The sequence below is a fragment of the Triticum dicoccoides genome, chromosome 3B (genome assembly GCF_002162155.2).
Source record: "Triticum dicoccoides isolate Atlit2015 ecotype Zavitan chromosome 3B, WEW_v2.0, whole genome shotgun sequence".
Taxonomy (NCBI): domain Eukaryota; kingdom Viridiplantae; phylum Streptophyta; class Magnoliopsida; order Poales; family Poaceae; genus Triticum; species Triticum dicoccoides.
The window spans coordinates 87415284-87436806 of NC_041385.1; the positions used below are offsets into that span (position 1 = coordinate 87415284).

The 21523-nt window shown below is 45.6% G+C and overlaps 1 protein-coding gene across 1 annotated transcript; it reads left to right on the forward strand.

Annotated features, from left to right (window-relative positions):
• The first annotated feature begins 12759 nt into the window (after positions 1-12759).
• On the forward strand, positions 12760-21517 carry LOC119274926 (tryptophan aminotransferase-related protein 2-like). The gene is made up of 5 exons (XM_037555686.1): positions 12760-13699; positions 14052-14355; positions 20301-20578; positions 20669-20964; positions 21059-21517. The coding sequence occupies exons 1-5, from the start codon at positions 13227-13229 to the stop codon at positions 21241-21243; spliced, it is 1536 nt and encodes a 511-aa protein (XP_037411583.1). The 5' UTR covers positions 12760-13226; the 3' UTR covers positions 21244-21517.
• The last annotated feature ends 6 nt before the right edge of the window (positions 21518-21523 follow it).

The window sequence follows — 21523 nt, forward strand, 5'->3', positions numbered from 1 at the left end:
CGGTATCATCATACCTAGTTCAATCTCGTTATCGGCAAGTCTCTTTAATTGTTCCGTAATACTTCATCCCGCAACCAACTCATTAGTCAAAATGCTTGCAAGGCTTATAGTGATGAGTATTACCAAGAGGGCCCAGAGATACCTCTCCGAAATACGGAGTGACAAATCCTAATCTCGATCTATGCCAACCCAACAAACACCTTCGGAGACACCTATAGAGCACCTTTATAATCACCAATTTACATTGTGATGTTTGGTAGAACACAAAGTGTTCCTCCGGTATTCGGGAGTTGCATAATCTCATAGTCCGAGGAACTTGTATAAGTCATGAAGAAAACAGTAGCAATGAAACTGACACGATCATAATGCTAAGCTAACAGATGGGTCATGTCCATCACATCATTCCCCTAGTGATGTGATCCCGTTCATCAAATGACAACACATGTCTATGGTTAGGAAACATAACCATCTTTGATTAACGAGCTAGTCAAGTAGAGGCATACTAGGGACTATATGTTTTGTCTATGTATTCACCCATGTACTAAGTTTCTGGTTAATAAAATTCTAGCATGAATAGTAAACATTTATCATGAATTAAGGAAATAAATAATAACTTTATTATTGCCTCTAGGGCATATTTCCTTCACCCACCATGTAGCGCAAGCGTGTGGGATTACCGCTGTAGGGTGTTGCAATAGGTTCATAATTCGCTTATAGTGGGTGGATAGGGTGACAGAAGCTTACACCCGAGTATGGGGGTTATTTTGTATGGGAGTAAAGGGGACTTGATACTTAATGCTATGGTTGGGTTTTACCTTAATGATCTTTGGTAGTTGCGGATGCTTGCTAGAGTTCCAATCATAAGTGCATATGATCCAAGTACGGAAAAAATGTTAGCTCATGCCTGTCCCTCATATAAAATTTCAATAATGATTACCGTCTAGTTATCGATTGCCTAGGGACAAATCATTCTCGTGTGTTATAAAAATATTGTCTACTAAACAAGTAAATTTTATCGAAAGAGGCTACAATTGATCCCCTATACTTATGGGTTATCATTGAACTTGCCTGCAATTAAAAAGGTTCATCTTAAGTCTAGTACATTTCTGGTAAGTCAAAGATGTGAGAGAACAATGCCTTAAGTTGTCTCGAGATAGGTAACTCAAATTTTATGTTGCAGATATGCACAAACTTTTTGGGTTTCCTTGTGGACCTAGAGATGTTGATGTTATTCACGCTGAGACAACTTCTGTTTATGGGCTTCTTGAAGAAAAATATAGGTATGGTAGGGAATGATTCTCATAGTTTGAAGCCAATAGACAATTTGTTAGCCAGAGATATAATTGGATTATCAAGTGAAGCTAAAAAAGGAATGCTTTAAGGTAGCATGTGTTTTATTTATTATGGGCAATTTGCGGACACCATCTATTAAACATGACTACACTACTGTTGATTATTGGAAAGCTCTATGTAGGAGTGATTATATAGGAGAATATAACTGGTGTGAGTATGCAATGAATTATCTACCGGATGCTATTACAAAGGCACAATAACAGATTCAGTCAAATAGCCCTGCCATATATCTGTATCGTTGTCACTTATTTCTACAAGAGTGAGTTATCATGTGCATCTTATTTACAATAACATATGTTTGGTAATTCTGTAATCATACGCATTATGTATGCAGATATTCTATCTTGATAATCATTAGCAGACTGTACCGAGGAGACACATGAAACTGCCTAGGATTATAGACTATGATAAGCGGCACATAAATCTTATGATTTCAGCTTGTAAGAAAACAAGAGATGGACTCACAATGTATGATGCATGCATGGTATGTAGTGAGTTTTTCAATTACTCGATCAACATAAATGTTGTTGTAACTAACAAGAATACCCTATTTTTACTGATCTGCAGATTGAAAGAGCTGAAATTGTATGTTATGTGAGGAGCATCACTAAGAGGAAGCTAGATAATTTTACTTCTGAAGAGTCTAAAAGGGTAATGGTTTCACAAAAATTTATATTCAGTTGGATATGGTGGTCATATTTGGGCTAAAAGTCAATGAAGAATAGTTCAAATGTTAAAAGGCATCAAGTTGTTCAAAAGAACATGCATTTTTGCTTAGCTTGAACAAATCTAGAACCTATATCAAATTGAAAATTCAGTAATCATATAAGGGATACTTATCCACAAATAATGGCTAAAAGTGGGGGGCTGCGTGAGGATGCAGGTGGGTTTCGGAGGTGAGGTCGACACGCGCGAGTATGAGACACAAGACATACCCAGGTTCGGGGCCCTCCGGGGGAGGTAACACCTCTAGTCCTGCCGAAATGGTATGATATGCACGAGGGCTACAATGGCGATCCTGGAGCTGTTTGGTGGAGGAGGAAGAAGGAGCTAGCTCTCCATTCTACCTCTCATGTCCGTGTGTGTGGGTGTGTGATAAGGCAAGAGTCCAAGGCCCTCTGCATGGAGGGTGCCTGAGGGGTCTTATAGGATGACCCGCCCAAGGATACAATGGTAAAGATACATGGGCGCGGGTGTTGGGAAACGTAGTAATTTCAAAAAAAATCCTACGCACACGCAAGATCATCGTGATGGTATAGCAACGAGAGGGGAGAGTGTTGTCCACGTACCCTCGTAGACCGTAAGCGGAAGCGTTATGACAACACGGTTGATGTAGTCGTACGTCTTCACGATCCGACCGATCCAAGTACCGAACGTACGGCACCTCCGTGTTCAGCACACGTTTAGCTCGATGATGTTCCCCGGGCTCCAATCCAGCAAAGCGTCAGGGATGAGTTCCGTCAGCATGACGGCGTGGTGACGATGATGATGTTCTTCCGGCGCAGGGCTTCGCCTAAACTCCGCGACGATATGACCGAGGTGGAATATGGTGGAGGGGGGCACCGCACACGGCTAAGGAACGATCCATAGATCAACTTGTGTGTACTAGGGGTGCCCCCTCCCCCGTATATAAAGGGGGAGAGGAGGAGGGGGCGTCCAAGGGTAGAGGCGCGCCCTAGGGGGGGCAATCCTACTCCAAGTAGGTTTGCCCCCCCCCCCTTTCCTATTAGGAGTAGGAGAGGGAAGGAAGAGAGGGGAGGGAAGAAGGAAAGGGGGGGCCGGCCCCTCTCCCAATTCGGATTGGGCTTGGGGGGGGGGGCGCCCCCTCCTTTGCCCCTTCTCCCTCCTTTCCACTAAGGCCCAATAAGGCCCATATACTTACCGGGGGGTTCCGGTAACCTCCCGGAGCTCCGGTATATTCCCAATCTCATCCGGAACCTTTCAGGTATCCAAATATATCCGTCCAATATATCAATCTTTATGTCTCGACCATTTCGAGACTCCTCGTCATGTCCGTGATCACATCCGGGACTCCGAACAAACTTCGGTACATCAAAACTTATAAACTCATAATAAAACTGTCATCGTAACGTTAAGCGTGCGGACCCTACGGGTTCGAGAACTATGTAGACATGACCTAGAACTATTCTCGGTCAATAAACAATAGCGGAACTTGGATGTTCATATTGGTTCCTACATATTCTACGAAGATCTTTATCGGTCAAACCGCATAACAACATACGTTGTTCCGTTTGTCATCGGTATGTTATTTGCCCGAGATTCGATCGTCGGTATCCAATACCTAGTTCAATCTCATTACCGGCAAGTCTCTTTACTCGTTTCATAATACATCATTTCATAACTAGCTCATTAGTTACAATACTTGCAAGGGTTAAGTGATGTGTATTACCGAGAGGGCCCAGAGATACCTCTCCGACAATCGGAGTGACAAAACCTAATCTTGAATTATGCCAACTCAACATGTACCTTTGGAGACACCTGTAGAGCACCTTTATAATCACCCAGTTACGTTGTGACGTTTGGTAGCACACAAAGTGTTCCTCCGGTAAACGGGAGTTGCATAATCTCATAGTTACAGGAACATGTATAAGTTATGAAGAAAGCAATAGCAACATACTAAACGATCAAGTGCTAGGCTAATGGAATGGGTCATGTCAATCACATCATTCTCCTAATGATGTGATCCCGTTAATCAAATGACAACTCTTTTGTCCATGGCTAGGAAACATAACCATCTTTGATAAATGAGCTAGTCAAGTAGAGGCATACTAGTGACTATATGTTTGTCTATGTATTCACACATGTATCATTGTTTCCGGTTAATACAATTCTAGCATGAATAATAAACATTTATCATGATATAAGGAAATAAATAATAACTTTATTATTGCCTCTAGGGCATATTTCCTTCAGTCTCCCACTTGCACTAGAGTCAATAATCTAGATTACATAGTAATGATTCTAACACCCATGGAGTCTTGGTGCTGATCATGTTTTGCTCGTGAGAGAGGCTTTGTCAACGGGTCTGCAACATTCAGATCCGTATGTATCTTGCAAATCTCTATGTCTCCCACTTGGACTTGGTCCCGGATGGAATTGAAGCGTCTCTTGATGTGCTTGGTCCTCTTGTGAAATCTGGATTCCTTTGCCAAGGCAATTGCACCAGTATTGTCACAGAAGATCTTCATTGGTCCCGACGCACTAGGTATAACACCTAGATCGGTAATGAACTCCTTCATCCAGACTCCTTCATTTGCTGCTTCCGAAGCAGCTATGTACTCTGCTTCACATGTAGATCCCGCCACGACGCTTTGTTTAGAACTGCACCAACTTACAACTCCACCATTTAATAAAAATACGTATCCGGTTTGCGATCTAGAATCGTCCGGATCAGTGTCAAAGCTTGCATCGATGTAACCATTTACGACTAGCTCTTTGTCACCTCCATATACGAGAAACATATCCTTAGTCCTTTTCAGGTATTTCAGGATGTTCTTGACCGCTGTCCAGTGATCCACTCCTGGATTACTTTGGTACCTCCCTGCCAAACTAATAGCAAGGCACACATCAGGTCTGGTACATAGCATTGCATACATGATAGAGCCTACGGCTGAAGCATAGGGAACTCCCTTCATTTTCTCTCTATCTTTTGCAGTGGTCGGGCATTGAGTCTGACTCAATTTTATACCTTGTAATGCAGGCAAGAACCCTTTCTTTGCCTGATCCATATTGAACCTTTTCAACACTTTATCAAGGTACGTGCATTGTGAAAGTCCAATCAAGCGTCTTGATATATCTCTATAGATCTTGATGCCCAATATGTAAGCAGCTTCACCGAGGTCTTTCATTGAAAAACTTTTATTCAAGTATCCTTTTATGCTATCCAGAAATTCTATATCATTTCCAATCAACAATATGTCATCCACATATAATATTAGAAATGCTACAGAGCTCCCACTCACTTTCTTGTAAATACAGGCTTCTCCAAAAGTCTGTATAAAACCATATGCTTTGATCACACTATCAAAGCATTTATTCCAACTCCGAGAGGCTTGCACCAGACCATAGATTGATCGCTGGAGCTTGCACACTTTGTTAGCTCCCTTAGGATCGACAAAACCTTCCGGTTGCATCATATACAACTCTTCTTCCAGAAATCCATTCGGGAATGCAGTTTTGACATCCATTTGCCATATTTCATAATCATAAAATGCGGTAATTGCTAACATGATTCGGATAGACTTAAGCATCGCTACTGGTGAGAAGGTCTCATCGTAGTCAACCCCTTGAACTTGTCGAAAACCTTTCGCAACAAGTCGAGCTTTATAGACAGTTACATTACCGTCAGCGTCAGTCTTCTTCTTAAAGATCCATTTATTCTCAATGGCTTGCCGATCATCGGGCAAGTCAACCAAAGTCCATACTTTGTTCTCATACATGGATCCCATCTCAGATTTCATGGCCTCTAGCCATTTTGCGGAATCTGGGCTCATCATCGCTTCCTCATAGTTCGTAGGTTCATCATGGTCAAGTAACATGACTTCCAGAATAGGATTACCATACCACTCTGGTGCGGATCTTACTCTGGTAGACCTACGAGGTTCAGTAGAAACTTGATCTGAAGTTTCATGATCAATATCATTAGTTTCCTCACCAATTGGTGTAGTTGTCACAGGAACCGGTTCTTGTGATGAACTACCTTCCAATAAGGGAGCAGGTACTGTTACCTCATCAAGTTCTACTTTCCTCCCACTCACTTCTTTCGAGAGAAACTCCTTCTCTAGAAAGGATCCGATTTTAGCAACGAAAATCTTGCCCTCAGATCTGTGATAGAAGGTGTACCCAATAGTTTCTTTTGGGTATCCTATGAAGACACATTTCTCCGATTTAGGTTCGAGCTTATCTGGTTGAAGTTTCTTCACATAAGCATCGCAGCCCCAAACTTTAAGAAACGACAACTTTGGTTTCTTGCCAAACCACAGTTCATAAAGCGTCGTCTCAATGGATTTTGATGGTGCCCTATTCAACGTGAATGCGGCCGTCTCTAAAGCATAACCCCAGAACAATAGCGATAAATCAGTAAGAGACATCATAGATCGCACCATATCTAGTAAAGTACGATTACGACGTTCGGACACACCATTACGTTGTGGTGTTCCGGGTGGTGTGAGTTGCGAAACTATTCCGCATTGTTTTAAATGTAAACCAAACACGCAACTCAAATATTCTCCTCCACGATCAGATCGTAGAAACTTTATTTTCTTGTTACGATGATTTTCCACTTCACTCTGAAATTCTTTGAACTTTTCAAATGTTTCATACTTGTGTTTCATTAAGTAAATATACCCATATCTGCTCAAATCATCTGTGAAGGTGAGAAAATAACGATACCCGCCGCGAGCTTCAACATTCATTGGACCACAAACATTAGTATGTATGATTTCCAACAAATCAGTTGCTCGCTCCATAGTTCCGGAGAACGGCATTTTAGTCATCTTGCCCATGAGGCACGGTTCGCGAGTACCAAGTGATTCATAATCAAGTGATTCCAAAAGCCCATCAGTATGGCGTTTCTTCATGCGTTTTATACCGATATGACCTAAACGGCAGTGCCACAAATAAGTTGCACTATCATTATCAACTCTGCATCTTTTGGTTTCAACACTATGAATATGTGTATCACTACTATCGAGATTCAATAAAAATAGACCACTCTTCAAGGGTGCATGACCATAAAAGATATTACTCATATAAATAGAACAACCATTATTCTCTGATTTAAATGAATAACCGTCTCGCATCAAACAAGATCCAGATATAATGTTCATGCTCAACGCTGGCACCAAATAATAATTATTTAGGTCTAAAACTAATCCCGATGGTAGATGTAGAGGTAGCGTGCCGACCGCGATCACATCGACTTTGGAACCATTTCCCACGCGCATCGACACATCGTCCTTAGCTAATCTTCGCTTAATCCGTAGTCCCTGTTTCGAGTTGCAAATATTAGCAATAGAACTAGTATCAAATACCCAGGTACTACTGCGAGCATTAGTAAGGTACACATCAATAACATGTATATCACGTATACCTTTGTTCACTTTGCCATCCTTCTTATCTGCCAAACACTTGGGGCAGTTCCGCTTCCAGTGTCCAGTCTGCTTGCAGTAGAAGCACTCAGTTTCAGGCTTAGGTCCAGACTTGGGTTTCTTCTCTTGAGCAGCAACTTGTTTGTTGTTCTTCTTGAAGTTCCCCTTCTTCTTCCCTTTGCCCTTTTTCTTGAAACTGGTGGTCTTGTTAACCATCAACACTTGATGATCCTTCTTGATTTCTACCTCCACGGCTTTTGGCATTGTGAAGAGCTCGGGAATAGTCTTGTCCATCCCTTGCATATTATAGTTCATCACGAAGCTCTTGTAGCTTGGTGGCAGTGATTGAAGAGTTCTGTCAATGACACTATCATCAGGAAGATTAACTCCTAGTTGAATCAAGTGATTATTATACCCAGACATTTTGAGTATGTGTTCACTGACAGAACTATTCTCCTCCATCTTGCAGCTATAGAACTTATTGGAGACTTCATATCTCTCAACCCGGGCATTTGCTTGAAATATTAACTTCAACTCCTGGAACATCTCATATGCTCCATGACGTTCAAAACATCGTTGAAGACCCGGTTCTAAGCCGTAAAGCATGGCACACTGAACTATCGAGTAGTCATCAGCTTTGCTCTGCCAAACGTTCTTAACGTCGTCAGTTGCATCAGCAGCAGGCCTGGCACCCAGCGGTGCTTCCAGGACGTAATTCTTCTGTGCAGCAATGAGGATAATCCTCAGGTTACGGACCCAGTCCATGTAATTGCTACCATCATCTTTCAACTTTGCTTTCTCAAGGAACGCATTAAAATTCAACGGAACAACAGCACGAGCCATCTATCTACAACAAACATAGACAAGCAAAATACTACCAGGTACTAAGTTCATGATAAATTTAAGTTCAATTAATCATATTACTTAAGAACTCCCACTTAGACAGACATCTCTCTAGTCATCTAAGTGATTACGTGATCCAAATCAACTAAACCATGTCCGATCATCACGTGAGATGGAGTAGTTTTCAATGGTGAACATCACTATGTTGATCATATCTACTATATGATTCATGCTCGACCTTTCGGTCTCCGTGTTCCGAGGCCATATCTGTATATGCTGGGCTCGTCAAGTTTAACCTGAGTATTCCGCGTGTGCAACTGTTTTGCACCCGTTGTATTTGAACGTAGAGCCTATCACACCCGATCATCACGTGGGGTCTCAGCACGAAGAACTTTCGCAATGGTGCATACTTAGGGAGAAAACTTCTTGATAATTAGTGAGAGATCATCTTAAAATGCTACCGTCAATCAAAGCAAGATAAGATGCATAAAGGATAAACATCACATGCAATCAATATAAGTGATATGATATGGCCATCATCATCTTGTGCTTGTGATCTCCATCTCCAAAGCACCATCGTGATCACCATCGTCACCGGCGCGACATCTTGATCTCCATCGTAGCATCGTTGTCGTTTACGCCATCTATTGCTTCTACGACTATCGCTACCGCTTAGTGATAAAGTAAACCAATTACAGGGCGTTTGCATTTCATACAATAAAGCGACAACCATATGGCTCCTGCCAGTTGCCGATAACTTCGGTTACAAAACATGATCATCTCATACAATAAAATATAGCATCACGTCTTGACCATATCACATCACAACATGCCCTGCAAAAACAAGTTAGACGTCCTCTATTTTGTTGTTGCAAGTTTTACGTGGCTGCTACGGGCTGAGCAAGAACCGTTCTTACCTACGCATCAAAACCACAACGATAGTTTGTCAAGTTAGTGCTGTTTTAGCCTTCGCAAGGACCGGGCGTAGCCACACTCGGTTCAATTAAAGTTGGAGAAACAGACACCCGCTAGTCACCTGTGTGCAAAGCACGGCGGTAAAACCAGTCTCGCGTAAGCGTACGCGTAATGTCGGTCCGGGCCGCTTCATCCAACAATACCACTGAACCAAAGTATGACATGCTGGTAAGCAGTATGACTTGTATCGCCCACAACTCACTTGTGTTCTACTCGTGCATATAACATCAACGCGTAAAACCTAGGCTCGGATGCCACTGTTGGGAAACGTAGTAATTTTAAAAAAATTCCTACGCACACGCAAGATCATGGTGATGGTATAGCAACGAGAGGAGAGAGTGTTGTCCACGTACCCTCGTAGACCGTAAGCGGAAGCGTTATGACAACACGGTTGATGTAGTCGTACGTCTTCACGATCCGACCGATCCAAGTACCGAACGTACGGCACCTCCGTGTTCAGCACACGTTCAGCTCGATGATGTTCCCGGGCTCCAATCCAGCAAAGCGTCGGGGATGAGTTCCTCATCACGACGGCGTGGTGACGATGATGATGTACTTCCGGCGCAGGGCTTCGCCTAAACTCCGCGACGATATGACCGAGGTGGAATATGGTGGAGGGGGGCACCGCACACGGCTAAGGAACGATCCGTAGATCAACTTGTGTGTACTAGGGGTGCCCCCTCCCCCGTATATAAAGGGGGAGAGGAGGAGGGGGCCGGCAAGGGGAGAGGCGCGCCCTAGGGGGGGCAATCCTACTCCAAGTAGGTTTGGCCCCCCTTTCCTATTAGGAGTAGGAGAGGGAAGGAAGAGAGGGGAGGGAAGAAGGAAAAGGGGGCCGGCCCCTCTCCCAATTCGGATTGGGCTTGGGGGGGCGCCCCCTCCTTTTCCCCTTCTCCCTCCTTTCCACTAAGGCCCAATAAGGCCCATATACTTACCGGGGGGGTTCCGGTAACCTCCCGGAGCTCCGGTATATTCCCAATCTCATCCGGAACCTTTCAGGTATCCAAATATATTCGTCCAATATATCAATCTTTATGTCTCGACCATTTCGAGACTCCTCGTCATGTCCGTGATCACATCCGGGACTCCGAACAAACTTTGGTACATCAAAACTTATAAACTCATAAATAAAACTGTCATCGTAACGTTAAGCGTGCGGACCCTACGGGTTCGAGAACTATGTAGACATGACCTAGAACTATTCTCGGTCAATAACCAATAGAGGAACCTGGATGTTCATATTGGTTCCTACATATTCTACGAAGATCTTTATCGGCCAAACCGCATAACAACATACGTTGTTCCCTTTGTCATCGGTATGTTATTTGCCCGAGATTCGATCGTCGGTATCCAATACCTAGTTCAATCTCGTTACCGGCAAGTCTCTGTACTCGTTCCGTAATACATCATTTCATAACTAGCTCATTAGTTACAATGCTTGCAAGGCTTAAGTGATGTGTATTACCGAGAGGGCCCATAGATACCTCTCCGACAATCGGAGTGACAAAACCTAATCTTGAATTATGCCAACTCAACATGTACCTTTGGAGACACCTGTAGAGCACCTTTATAATCACCCAGTTACGTTGTGACGTTTGGTAGCACACAAAGTGTTCCTCCGGTAAACGGGAGTTGCATAATCTCATAGTTACAGGAACATGTATAAGTTATGAAGAAAGCAATAGCAACATACTAAACGATCAAGTGCTAGGCTAACGGAATGGGTCATGTCAATCACATCATTCTCCTAATGATGTGATCCCGTTAATCAAATGACAACTCTTTTGTCCATGGCTAGGAAACATAACCATCTTTGATAAACGAGCTAGTCAAGTAGAGGCATACTAGTGACTATATGTTTGTCTATGTATTCACACATGTATCATTGTTTCCGGTTAATACAATTCTAGCATGAATAATAAACATTTATCATGATATGAGGAAATAAATAATAACTTTATTATTGCCTCTAGGGCATATTTCCTTCAGCGGGGCCTGGTGTCATCATATGGAGACGGTGGTGGGGTCCGCCGGGTCACGGGCTCCTCTATGTGCGGGTCCCGTCGGCTGCATGGCACTGTTGCCCGTCTCGTCTCGTGTCACAGAGTGGTTGGCATCATGGGGCTGAAGTGGCGGGCCATGCTGATGCCGGCTGCCCGAGTCAGTGGATATAGCCGCACTGTAGCCACGCTCTCCCGTCGTGGGAGGGTTGTCTTGTTGTACGGCTGGATGGGATGGCCGCTCGCCCTCTGCCAGCTGGCACACGGCATGCCGGCCCGCCGTGTTGCCGTGCCCAGTCGATCCGCACCGGGAAGCCGGATGGAGGGCCAGCCGGACTGAGGGGCGCCAGCCGGACTGAGGCGACGGAGCTCTAGCAGCGGTGGACGACGCGAGGAAGAAGAAGGGTGATGGGGGTAAAAGTGAGAAAAGAAGCCCCCCGTCCTTATTTATAAGGGAAAAAGTGAAACAGTAAAATGGTAGGCGCGAAAATCGAGGAGATGCCATGATTATCTCAATACTAGAGGCGCCTCGATTGTCGGATGACCAATTAATGCAAAAAAGATTAGTTGTGATGTCATAGGTTTTTCTGGATTTATCTCGCATGACGTCATGGCGGGTTACAACGATTCATTCAAGATTAAGTGTTGGAAAAGAAGACTCGCCAACCGGAAGCAGCGAAGATTGATTTGAACTTGTTCATTTCAATGTGGGGCCTAATGTTGGGGATATAGCCCCGCAGAGTGACCTGCCCAGGAGGGGCCGGGTTTATCTGTTGGCGAATCAAGAATAAAAGGCTTAAATGGGCTTGAGAAGACATGAAAACTGAACGCGGCTTAAGAGGTGGGCCTATTGAAGGCCCAAGACCCGGAGATGTGAGCCGCCCGATGGTGACTTGCCTAGTAAAGCAAGGCGACTTAGAAACTGAGTTGGTCGCGTTGTGTGATCCGGCTTGGACTCTTGTAAGCCCAGGGCATCGACCTGTGTATATAAAGACGAGACCCTGCGGCGGGTTAACTCAAGAAACAATTGATCAATAGCTAGGTTAAGTGATTCCACTCCCTTGTAATCAATACCCAAGCAATAGTCAACAAAAGTAGGAATAGGCTTTTATCTAGTTGAGAGGGGCCGAATCTAGGTAAACCTTGTGCCCTTTGTCCCGTTCAACCTCTTCAAGCTAACCTACATTGCGATGGCTCCACACCTAAGTCCTTTCACAAGGGCATCTGTCGTGACAAAACCACGACACCGCCCAGTCGCATGAGGCGGGTTTGAGAGGTCCGGTCATAGATGCTCTAAGGGTTTTCTTTGGAGATGCCCTAAAGGCTTTGTTGTTGTTGTAAATATGATCAAAGTTTATAAGGTTTAATAACTTTTGAACTATTACGGCACTACATTTGACAATTCCTGGCTGTTGCTCGGTGGACCTATAAACAGAAGGAATATAAATAAAGCCGTGCAGTGAAGGCACGCTGCCACTCCTCCCCCTACCTCTGCGCCACCCAGAAGGCAGAACGGCAGGCGCTGCAGCTGCACACTCTGCCTCTCCATCGACCGCTCCCATCGCACAGACGCCTCTTCTCTCTCCTCGCCCCACCTCCTCTCTCGTCCTCATCACTCCTCCAGTGCTTCAGCTGCTCAAAGTCACAGGCCAACAGGAGAGCGAGTGGCCTGTGCGACAGCGAAGTCAGCCTCAGCGCTGGAGAGAGAGAAACAGGTGGGAGAGCGGTTCATCATTACTTGCTCAAAGTAAAGCAGCTCCGAGGTCCGAGGTCCGAGCTAAAGCCGTTGGTTTCGGACTTTCGGTTCTTCCCGCTGAATCTTTCTTCCCAAAAACCCGGCTGATTCCAGCCGGTCGGAGAGCCCTTTTCTCGCCAAAAGACAGTTGTTTTTTTGATTTTTGCTGGGCTGGTGCACACCAGAAAAGCCTCGATTCCTCTGGGCGTCATGGCGGCGCCCCGACGGCGCACGTCGGCGGAGCTCCAAGTGAACGGCGGCCTAATGCCGCCGTCGGCGCACGTGATCGCTTCTTCCCGCGGCGGCAGCGGCGGTGGTGCGCCCAGCCGGGAGGACCACGCGGTGACCACGAACGGCGGCGGTCCGGCGCACCGGGGAGGGAAGCAAAGAGGCGGCAGCAGCGCATGCTCCGCCACCAAGGTCTCCGGCAGGAGGCGGCCGGCGGGGCGCATGCCACTATGGCGAGTCTTCATTTTTGCGTCTGTCGCATTGAATGTCGCCGCACTCCCGCTCCTACTCCACCAGTACATCGTCAGCCACCCGCACCATCCCGGTGTCGTCTCTCCTGATCAGCAGCAGCACCACGCCTACGCCCCGCAGCCGGGCACGAGCGGCGCGGCGGCCAGTGCGCCGTCGACCGGGAAGCCGGCCGTAACTACTGATTCGGTCATTAATCTAGACCAGTAAGTCCCTGTTCCTCGTAATTTTTTCTGTGGTAAATTTTTGCATTAAAATATCTGCAATTTGAAGAGCCGGCAATGAGTGTTCTTCCCGGCGGAGCATGTCCCTGTTCAGTGTCAATGTCAAGGAGGAATGAACGCCGATCTAGGGGCGATCGATGCCAGATTCATCCGCGGTGCATGTACCTGTCGCCATGATTTTGCTCTCACTTTCGCAACTAGTCTATTTTCGCCATCGATGCAGCTCCACATGAGCACGAATCTATTCTCACCTCTTTTTTTCTAAAAAAAACATTTCCGAATCAATTCCATCTCAGTTTACAAACGCGTTTGACATTCGTTCTGTCGGCTGCAGCGGGGACCCGACCATGTTTGAGGCCTTCTGGCGGGAGACCGGCGACGCGGCGGAGCTGGTCATCCCGGGGTGGCAAACCATGAGCTACTTCTCAGACGTGGGTAACGTATGCTGGTTCATGGAGCCTCTGTTCGACCAGCAGGTGCGCCGGCTCCACCGCACCGTCGGCAACGCCGCCGTGGACGGCTACCACGTCCTCGTCGGCACCGGCTCCACGCAGCTCTTCATGGCGGCGCTCTACGCCCTGTCGCCCGCCGACGCCAACCAGCCCACCAGCGTCGTCTCCACGGCGCCCTACTACTCGGTAAGTGCGATATATCACCCAAAAAAATTCCTCTCAAGTTCAGATTTACAAACACAAAGACACAACGGATCTTGGGCGGCATAAACCAATGGCGAGTCCATCGGGGAGATGAAATGTTGGGTGACAAGGACGGCAAGGCCTGTCAATATCGTATCATTCCCCACTAAAAATGATGAGGAGATGGGGCAGAGAGATTAGGACAGCGGGGGACACCCGATGGTGCCACCGATTTCTCTCTGTCCCCATTTTCCTGTCCACATGGTGGTTAACCATATGGCGTGATGAGACTTCTCGTAGGGCCGGCAAGGCATCACGGCGATTTGCAGGTGAGCCGACCGACGAGTGTCCCTGTAGACAATCATGGGCATGGGCTTCTAGAACCAGATCTGAATCTCAGTTCCGGGGAGTTTTAGCATGTTATTAGGGCAGCAGAGCAGAGATGGAACTCCGAACTCCTTGTCCCCGCGGAATTCCGTCGGCATGTGCTCATGATGAGAGTATGGCTAACACATGGCGTGGCGGCGCCGCCGTCTGCGGCTTCTGTTTAACCTCATGTAGTCATGTGGCATGATTGATCTGCCTACTTAACCTGGGAAAACAGGCAAGTGCAGGGCACTCTGTTGTTAAGATTCCATTGTCATGTGTGTGTTCCACATCAGGTGATTGATCATGTGCTCAGTTCAGGTCAGCTCAGCTCAGCTCAGCTCAGCTCAGTCATCGGGTGCCAGTGTCCAGCCCATAGTTTATTTTCCTGCCATTAATTGCTTAACGGTCTGATCACTTCTACTTCAGTACAACCCCCTAAACGCATCAACATAGACCATATTTGTCGCACTCAGCTTGTTTTTCTCTTTCTTTTTAATCATAAAAAAGGGTTTACTTCAAGTTCTATTAAACAATCAAGACAGGTTACTTGGTATGTCCACTTGCTTTCTTCTTCGCTTCTTATGTGGCAAATCTAACTTCGTGAATCAGGCTGGTTTTTGTCGAGTTTTTTTAAACCAGGTTTTATTCTTGATTTTATTTTCATTTTCTACCTTTTCTTTTTCTTTTTCAAATTTTCTCTTTTTTCAAACATGTGAACTTTAAAATAAAAAAAATCAAATTTGTGAACTTTTTACGAAATTCCAAATCTTTAGTGTTTTTCATAAATATTCAAAAAAATCAAAAAAAATATTCATGTTCAACGTTTTGTTTGCTCTTTTAAAAAGATGTTCATGTTTTGACATTATGAGTAATTTTGAAAGACATGAAACATTTTTTCGAAATATCAGTAAACTCTTGTAAAATGTGAAATTTTGTTTTTTTAACACAATTCGAAAGGCGAACAATTTTTCGAATTTTTTTGAAAACATTTAAAAAGCGCGATTATTTTTTGAAAAAGACATAAGAAACGAAAATGGGAAAATGAAAAAAAACAAATGAGAAAAAAACCAACAGGAAAAAAAGAAAAATAAATAGTGAGAAAAGTTCACGGATTCCGGAAAAATTATTGTATCTCTTATGCTGAAGTTTTTCTGCAATATCTAAAAAATAGGACTGGACCACTTATTTTACTACTGAACAAATCTTCGGGGGGAGCTTAGCCTGTTGACGTCGCCGTGCACGTCCATCAACCAAGCTAGCTTGTTGGAGCACACTCGTACACGGGACTATAGGAGACTGACCTCGTGCATGGCCATGTAGCTGCAGATGATTAATCCAGTCGTACAGTGGCACACGCTGGATTAATCCTAATCCTTCCTGCCGTGTTGCTTTTTAGGTGTGGAAAAATATCAGGTGCTACCAGCACATAGGAAGTGTTCGGTAGTAGGCCATGGTTGCAAAATACTCGACTCCAGCAGCCAGCTTGCCAGCTGAACTCCTCCTGGAGCGATGGCAGCCAGCGATCGGCAAGGCCGAAAGGCCGAAAAGTGCATATTCTGCCCGTTTGGAGTGGGCTGATAGCCCAAGTGACTTGTAAAATAGGCATGGGCTATAGGCCCGGGTGGGTGGGTGGCTGTGAAGAGCCATTAGATCTCGTGGCTGTTTCTTTGTCTCAAAAAAAAAAAAGTACCGGTTCGATCCAAGTCACTCGAGCGGTGGCAGCCGACCGTAAAAACTGCCAACTCAACTCCTTCGTTTTTTCTAGGAGTAGCAAATATCCAGCTCCACGACTCCGGCAAATTTGTGCGTAGCTTCTTCAAAAAAAAAAAAATTGTGCGTAGCTAATAGCCAGCTTCTCACTCCCATTGTCATGATTTGAAGCATTCGGCTCGGCTCCCGACTTGGAGTCGAGGAGTTGAGGAGCCGGAGGCTCCCGAACACACCCTTAAATGATATCGTGATACGGGCTCTTGGGCCGAAGGGCTCCACGACTCCTCGAAATATATTGTATCTATACAAAATTTTGAGACTCTCGGATGACATTTTGGCAAAATGTTCAAGAGCTTCCGAGAGCCGTCTGATCTAATGACTCCTAGGAGCCCGCATCACAGCATCACCTGATATCTTCCCTTTTAGGTGTTGCTCAATTAGGGCATCTCCAACGTTGACATGCAAATTTGCTTTGTCATTTGTCTGCGGACAGGGCCAGTCCTCGGACAAGGATGCGGGAATCGACCATCCAACGCTGCCCACATACATTTCAACCCCCGTTTGAACTAATCGAAGAAAATTCATACAAACATGGCGGATTTCATATAAACCACACGTCAGAAAAATGAAAATATTGCTTCCGTCAACTAGCTATATTTTTCTAACTGATAAGATGTTTCCGTAGAAGAGAATCATTATCATGAGTATACATGCTTCAAACACAACAGGGACGTGTTTCCTGGGAATACAATTGTACAGATGTGCTCACTTTGCTTACATGGACAAAAACTTATGCTTCCATAGTCCCATGGACATACAATTTACGTTGAATACATGCTCAAATAAACTGGTAATTGCTCCTTCTAGCTTCCTACTTGCTGCTATACAAGATGTGACAATACGGCCGTCAAGTTGCTGCATTTAGTGTAGCACCTCAAGGCGCACATTATTCTAGTGCACGAGCAACACACCGATTTGCTTCCATCCACAGAAGCCACTCGTCCATGCGATGGTGCTTCAAACATCAGTAAATTTTTCTTCCGATGAGGTGGTGCTTCCAAAATTGCCAAATCACAGCTGAATTGCTTGAAGTAAATCATCATTCCAACCGAAGAAATAAAAGGTTTGATCCAAGGTATGTTTGGTAAACCAGTGTGGAAGAACAACAATGTGTCCGAAGCATATAACTTGCCATTTTGAAGCAAATCATCATTCCAACCGAAGAAATAAAAGGTTTGATCCAAGGTATGTTTGGTAAACCAGTATGGAAGAACAACAATATGTCCGAAGCATATTACTTGCCATTTTGAAGCAAGTCATCATTCCAACCGAAGAAATAAAGGTTTGATCCAAGGTATGTTTGGTAAACCAGTGTGGAAGAACAACAATATATCCGAAGCATATAACTTGCCATTTTGAAGCAAATCATCATTCCAACCGAAGAAATAAAAGGTTTGATCCAAGGTATGTTTGGTAAACCAGTGTGGAAGAACAACAATACGTCTGAAGCATATAACTTGCCATTTTGAAGCAAATCATCATTCCAACCGAAGAAATAAAAGGTTTGATCCAAGGTATGTTTGGTAAACCAGTGTGGAAGAACAACAATATGTCCGAAGCATATAACTTGCCATTTTGAAGCAAATCATCATTCCAACCAAAGAAATAAAAGATTTGATCCAAATGTATGTTTGGTAAACCAGTGTGGAAGAACAACAATATGTCTGAAGCATATAACTTGCCATTTTGAAGCAATAGTAAAGTAGGATGGAAGCAAAAAATTAGATATACTAGCAAATGGCTTGGTAATTATCTCATCTTAATGTTGTTAAGCATGGGCGCATAGTGTTGCAAACGACAACAAAGATAGCACTTGAGGAGAGATAGAGAACGAAAAATAAATATGCAAGCAGGCATCGACAGTTGAATATATATGCATTACTATTATATTAGAAAAGGCTACTTACAAAAATTGAAGGAGGCATTGAAAGCAAGAGAAATCACACAGGTGATGAATTATAAGGAAGTGTGTTTGTTTAAAATTATATATAAATCTCCACACACACTAGAAAGAAATATAGTAAAATCAAGACACACGACTATAATTCTGGATGTACATGAGAAAGCATCAAAGAAGCACCTAGGTAGCATGAATTTCTAAGCAATGATCTTTATAGGTGAATTGGAAGCACGAATGTTCTGAAGCAATGCAATGTGTTAGCATTTCTGGAAAAAAGTTTTATAAGGAATGAAGTGATTCGCTGTGTGGTGGAATTAGTTTTATGGAGGCAATATATTAGAACTAAAAATATATATTTGTTGACTGATGACAACATGAATGTAGGAAGCACAAAATATTGACACTCAATAATACAGCACATGACATTGGCAATTGGCACTAGTAAGTTTGATGCACATGACATTGGCACTGGTAAGTTTAATGCCATGATGAGGATGCATCTGTTGGAGACTTTGGCATGGAAGCATTTTTCCAGATGATGGTATCAAAAAGGGAACAATTTAGAAGCATTTGTGTATGAAGCTGTAAAAAATGCGAAGGGTGCAATTTTAGTCTTAGGTGGAAGCATGGGATTCTGAAAAATGAAAACATAACAAACTTACTGCCAAACTATGGGTGCGTATACTTGGAAGCTCTGTATACAGGATGCATTGCAGGAAGCATTGAAATAAAATCTTCATACCATTTGTCAAATTGATCCCGAGGATCGGGAAATACTGAAACAAATGAATATTCAAAACAAAAACTCCTACTAGGCAGACAATGAACATAAATAACAATTATAATCCGGCAGCCGGATGAATTACACAGGACATTCCGTTGCAAAAATTACAAACGCCCAAATCCGGGGCAACGGATGAAGTGCGCAAACCTTCAATTTGGAGATGGGGCACTTCAAATAGGGCGGAAATTTCGCAATCAAAATAAATACCTATTCTCCGGCCGGCCGTGCAACCCGGAATGCAGCTGATTCAGTCGATGGGGGAGCCTAGCGAAGGACAAAACGCCGTTGAGGATCGGGCGCTCCGCGCTCGACCTGCTGATGCCACGATGGCGCAGCGTCGCCCGGGGTTCGCATCGGTGGAGAGGACTAGGGGGCAGCCGTGCCGCTCGGCGGCGAGGATTGGAGGAGGAAGACCGAGGAACTGCGGGGCGGAAGCTGGCCCGTGAGGTGTAGGTGTGAGGCGGATCGGGCTGGCTGGTGAGGTGAAGGTGAGAGGCGGGTCGAGCTGGCCGGTGAGTTCGTCTGCGAGGTGGTCGTGGCTGGCCGGTGGAGTCGCGATGAGAGAACGGCGGAGTAGTGGATCTGGCCGCGCACCATCTCCCACTCTGACTTGTTCCAGTCCCATTCTTCTCCACACAGCTCTAACATTTTTGCAGTGAACGAAGGTATGGGCTCCATCTTCGTTCAATCGCCTGCATACCGGGCAGAAAGTGTCCAGATCAATAGCACGCCTCTGAATACTCAGAAACTGCAGCAAAACAACCAGCCAAACATTTCGGTGGACTTGACAAAACAGGAAAAACTATTTTTAAAAACCAGAGTATTTGTTGCCCACACATAAAAATATTTTTGGTTTTTGAATACTTCGGTTTTCTTAAAGACTGTGCTGCCAAACTTAGTTGGATAACCCAAACGACTTTTTAGATTCATAACAGCTTTTGTGTTGTTTAAACAGAACCGGTTCTCTAAAAACTAGCTATCGTCCAAGACATAGTTTATTTTCTTGGTCTGAATCTGAACTATGATAATGTGAGCGAATCATCAGTTCACTGGCTCGATCTGCTTTCAGCGGATAAGTTCACATAAAAATCACTGAAAGAATCTGATCATGGATCATGGATGCAGTCGTACCCTGCCGTGACGGACTTCCTCCGGTCCGGGCTCTTCCGGTGGGCCGGGGACGCCAACTCGTTCGTCGGCGACTCCTACATCGAGCTGGTGTGCTCCCCGAACAACCCCGACGGCGCCATCCGCGACGCCGTGCTGAGCTCCGGCGCCGGGAAGGCCGTCCATGACCTCGCCTACTACTGGCCGCAGTACACGCCCATCACCCGACGGGCCGACCACGACATCATGCTCTTCACCGTGTCCAAGAGCACCGGCCACGCCGGCACGAGGATCGGGTATGCAGCTTCACTGCCTCAGGCAAGAATGCTACTCTGATTTGCGACGCCACCCGAACCTGAACCGAAATGCGACGGTTCCGCATGCAGGTGGGCGCTGGTGAAGGACCGGGAGGTGGCGCGGAGGATGACCAAGTTCGTGGAGCTCAACACCATCGGCGTGTCCAAGGACTCGCAGCTACGCGCCGCCAAGGTGCTCAGCGCGGTCTCCGACGGGTACGACGGCGGCGCCTCGCGCCACCGGCTGTTCGACTTCGGGCGGCGCAAGATGGTGGAGCGCTGGAGGATGCTGCGCGAGACCGCCGCCGCCTCCGGCGCCTTCAGCCTGCCCGAGGAGACCTCCGGCCGCTGCAACTTCGCCAACGAGACGGCCGCCAATAACCCTGGTACGTCGTACGCTCATGCCATGGCGCCGATGTCTCGCGTCGCGTGGTCTCGGTTCTCACTCGCATCGCGCCATTGTTTGATCTCTTTTCGCAGCGTTCGCGTGGCTGCGGTGCGACAGGGAGGACGTGGAGGACTGCGCGGGGTTCCTCCGCGGGCACAAGATCCTGACGAGGAGCGGGAACCAGTTCGGGGCGGACCCCAGGTACGTCCGGGTCAGCATGCTCGACAGGGACGACGCCTACGACATCTTCATCAGCCGCCTCGCCTCTCTCAAATGACAGAGCCATGCCATGCACACGGCAAAAAATGCACGATTCACACGCGAAAAGTAGATCCAGCCGGAGATGCATATGACCGAAGAGCAACTCTAGCGTCGTCCGTGGAGCAGTTTCGAATGGCAAATGGAGACCGCCGCCGCGACGTCTACGACGGTGGCTCGCCGCGGCATCCTTCGTCATGCCGGTCCTGAGGCTGAGCATCAGTGGTAGTAGTAGAATAGTCCGGGTAGGAAGAAGAGGACAAATGATTTGTTTTGGTTTTCGATCCGCGCTCTGCTTG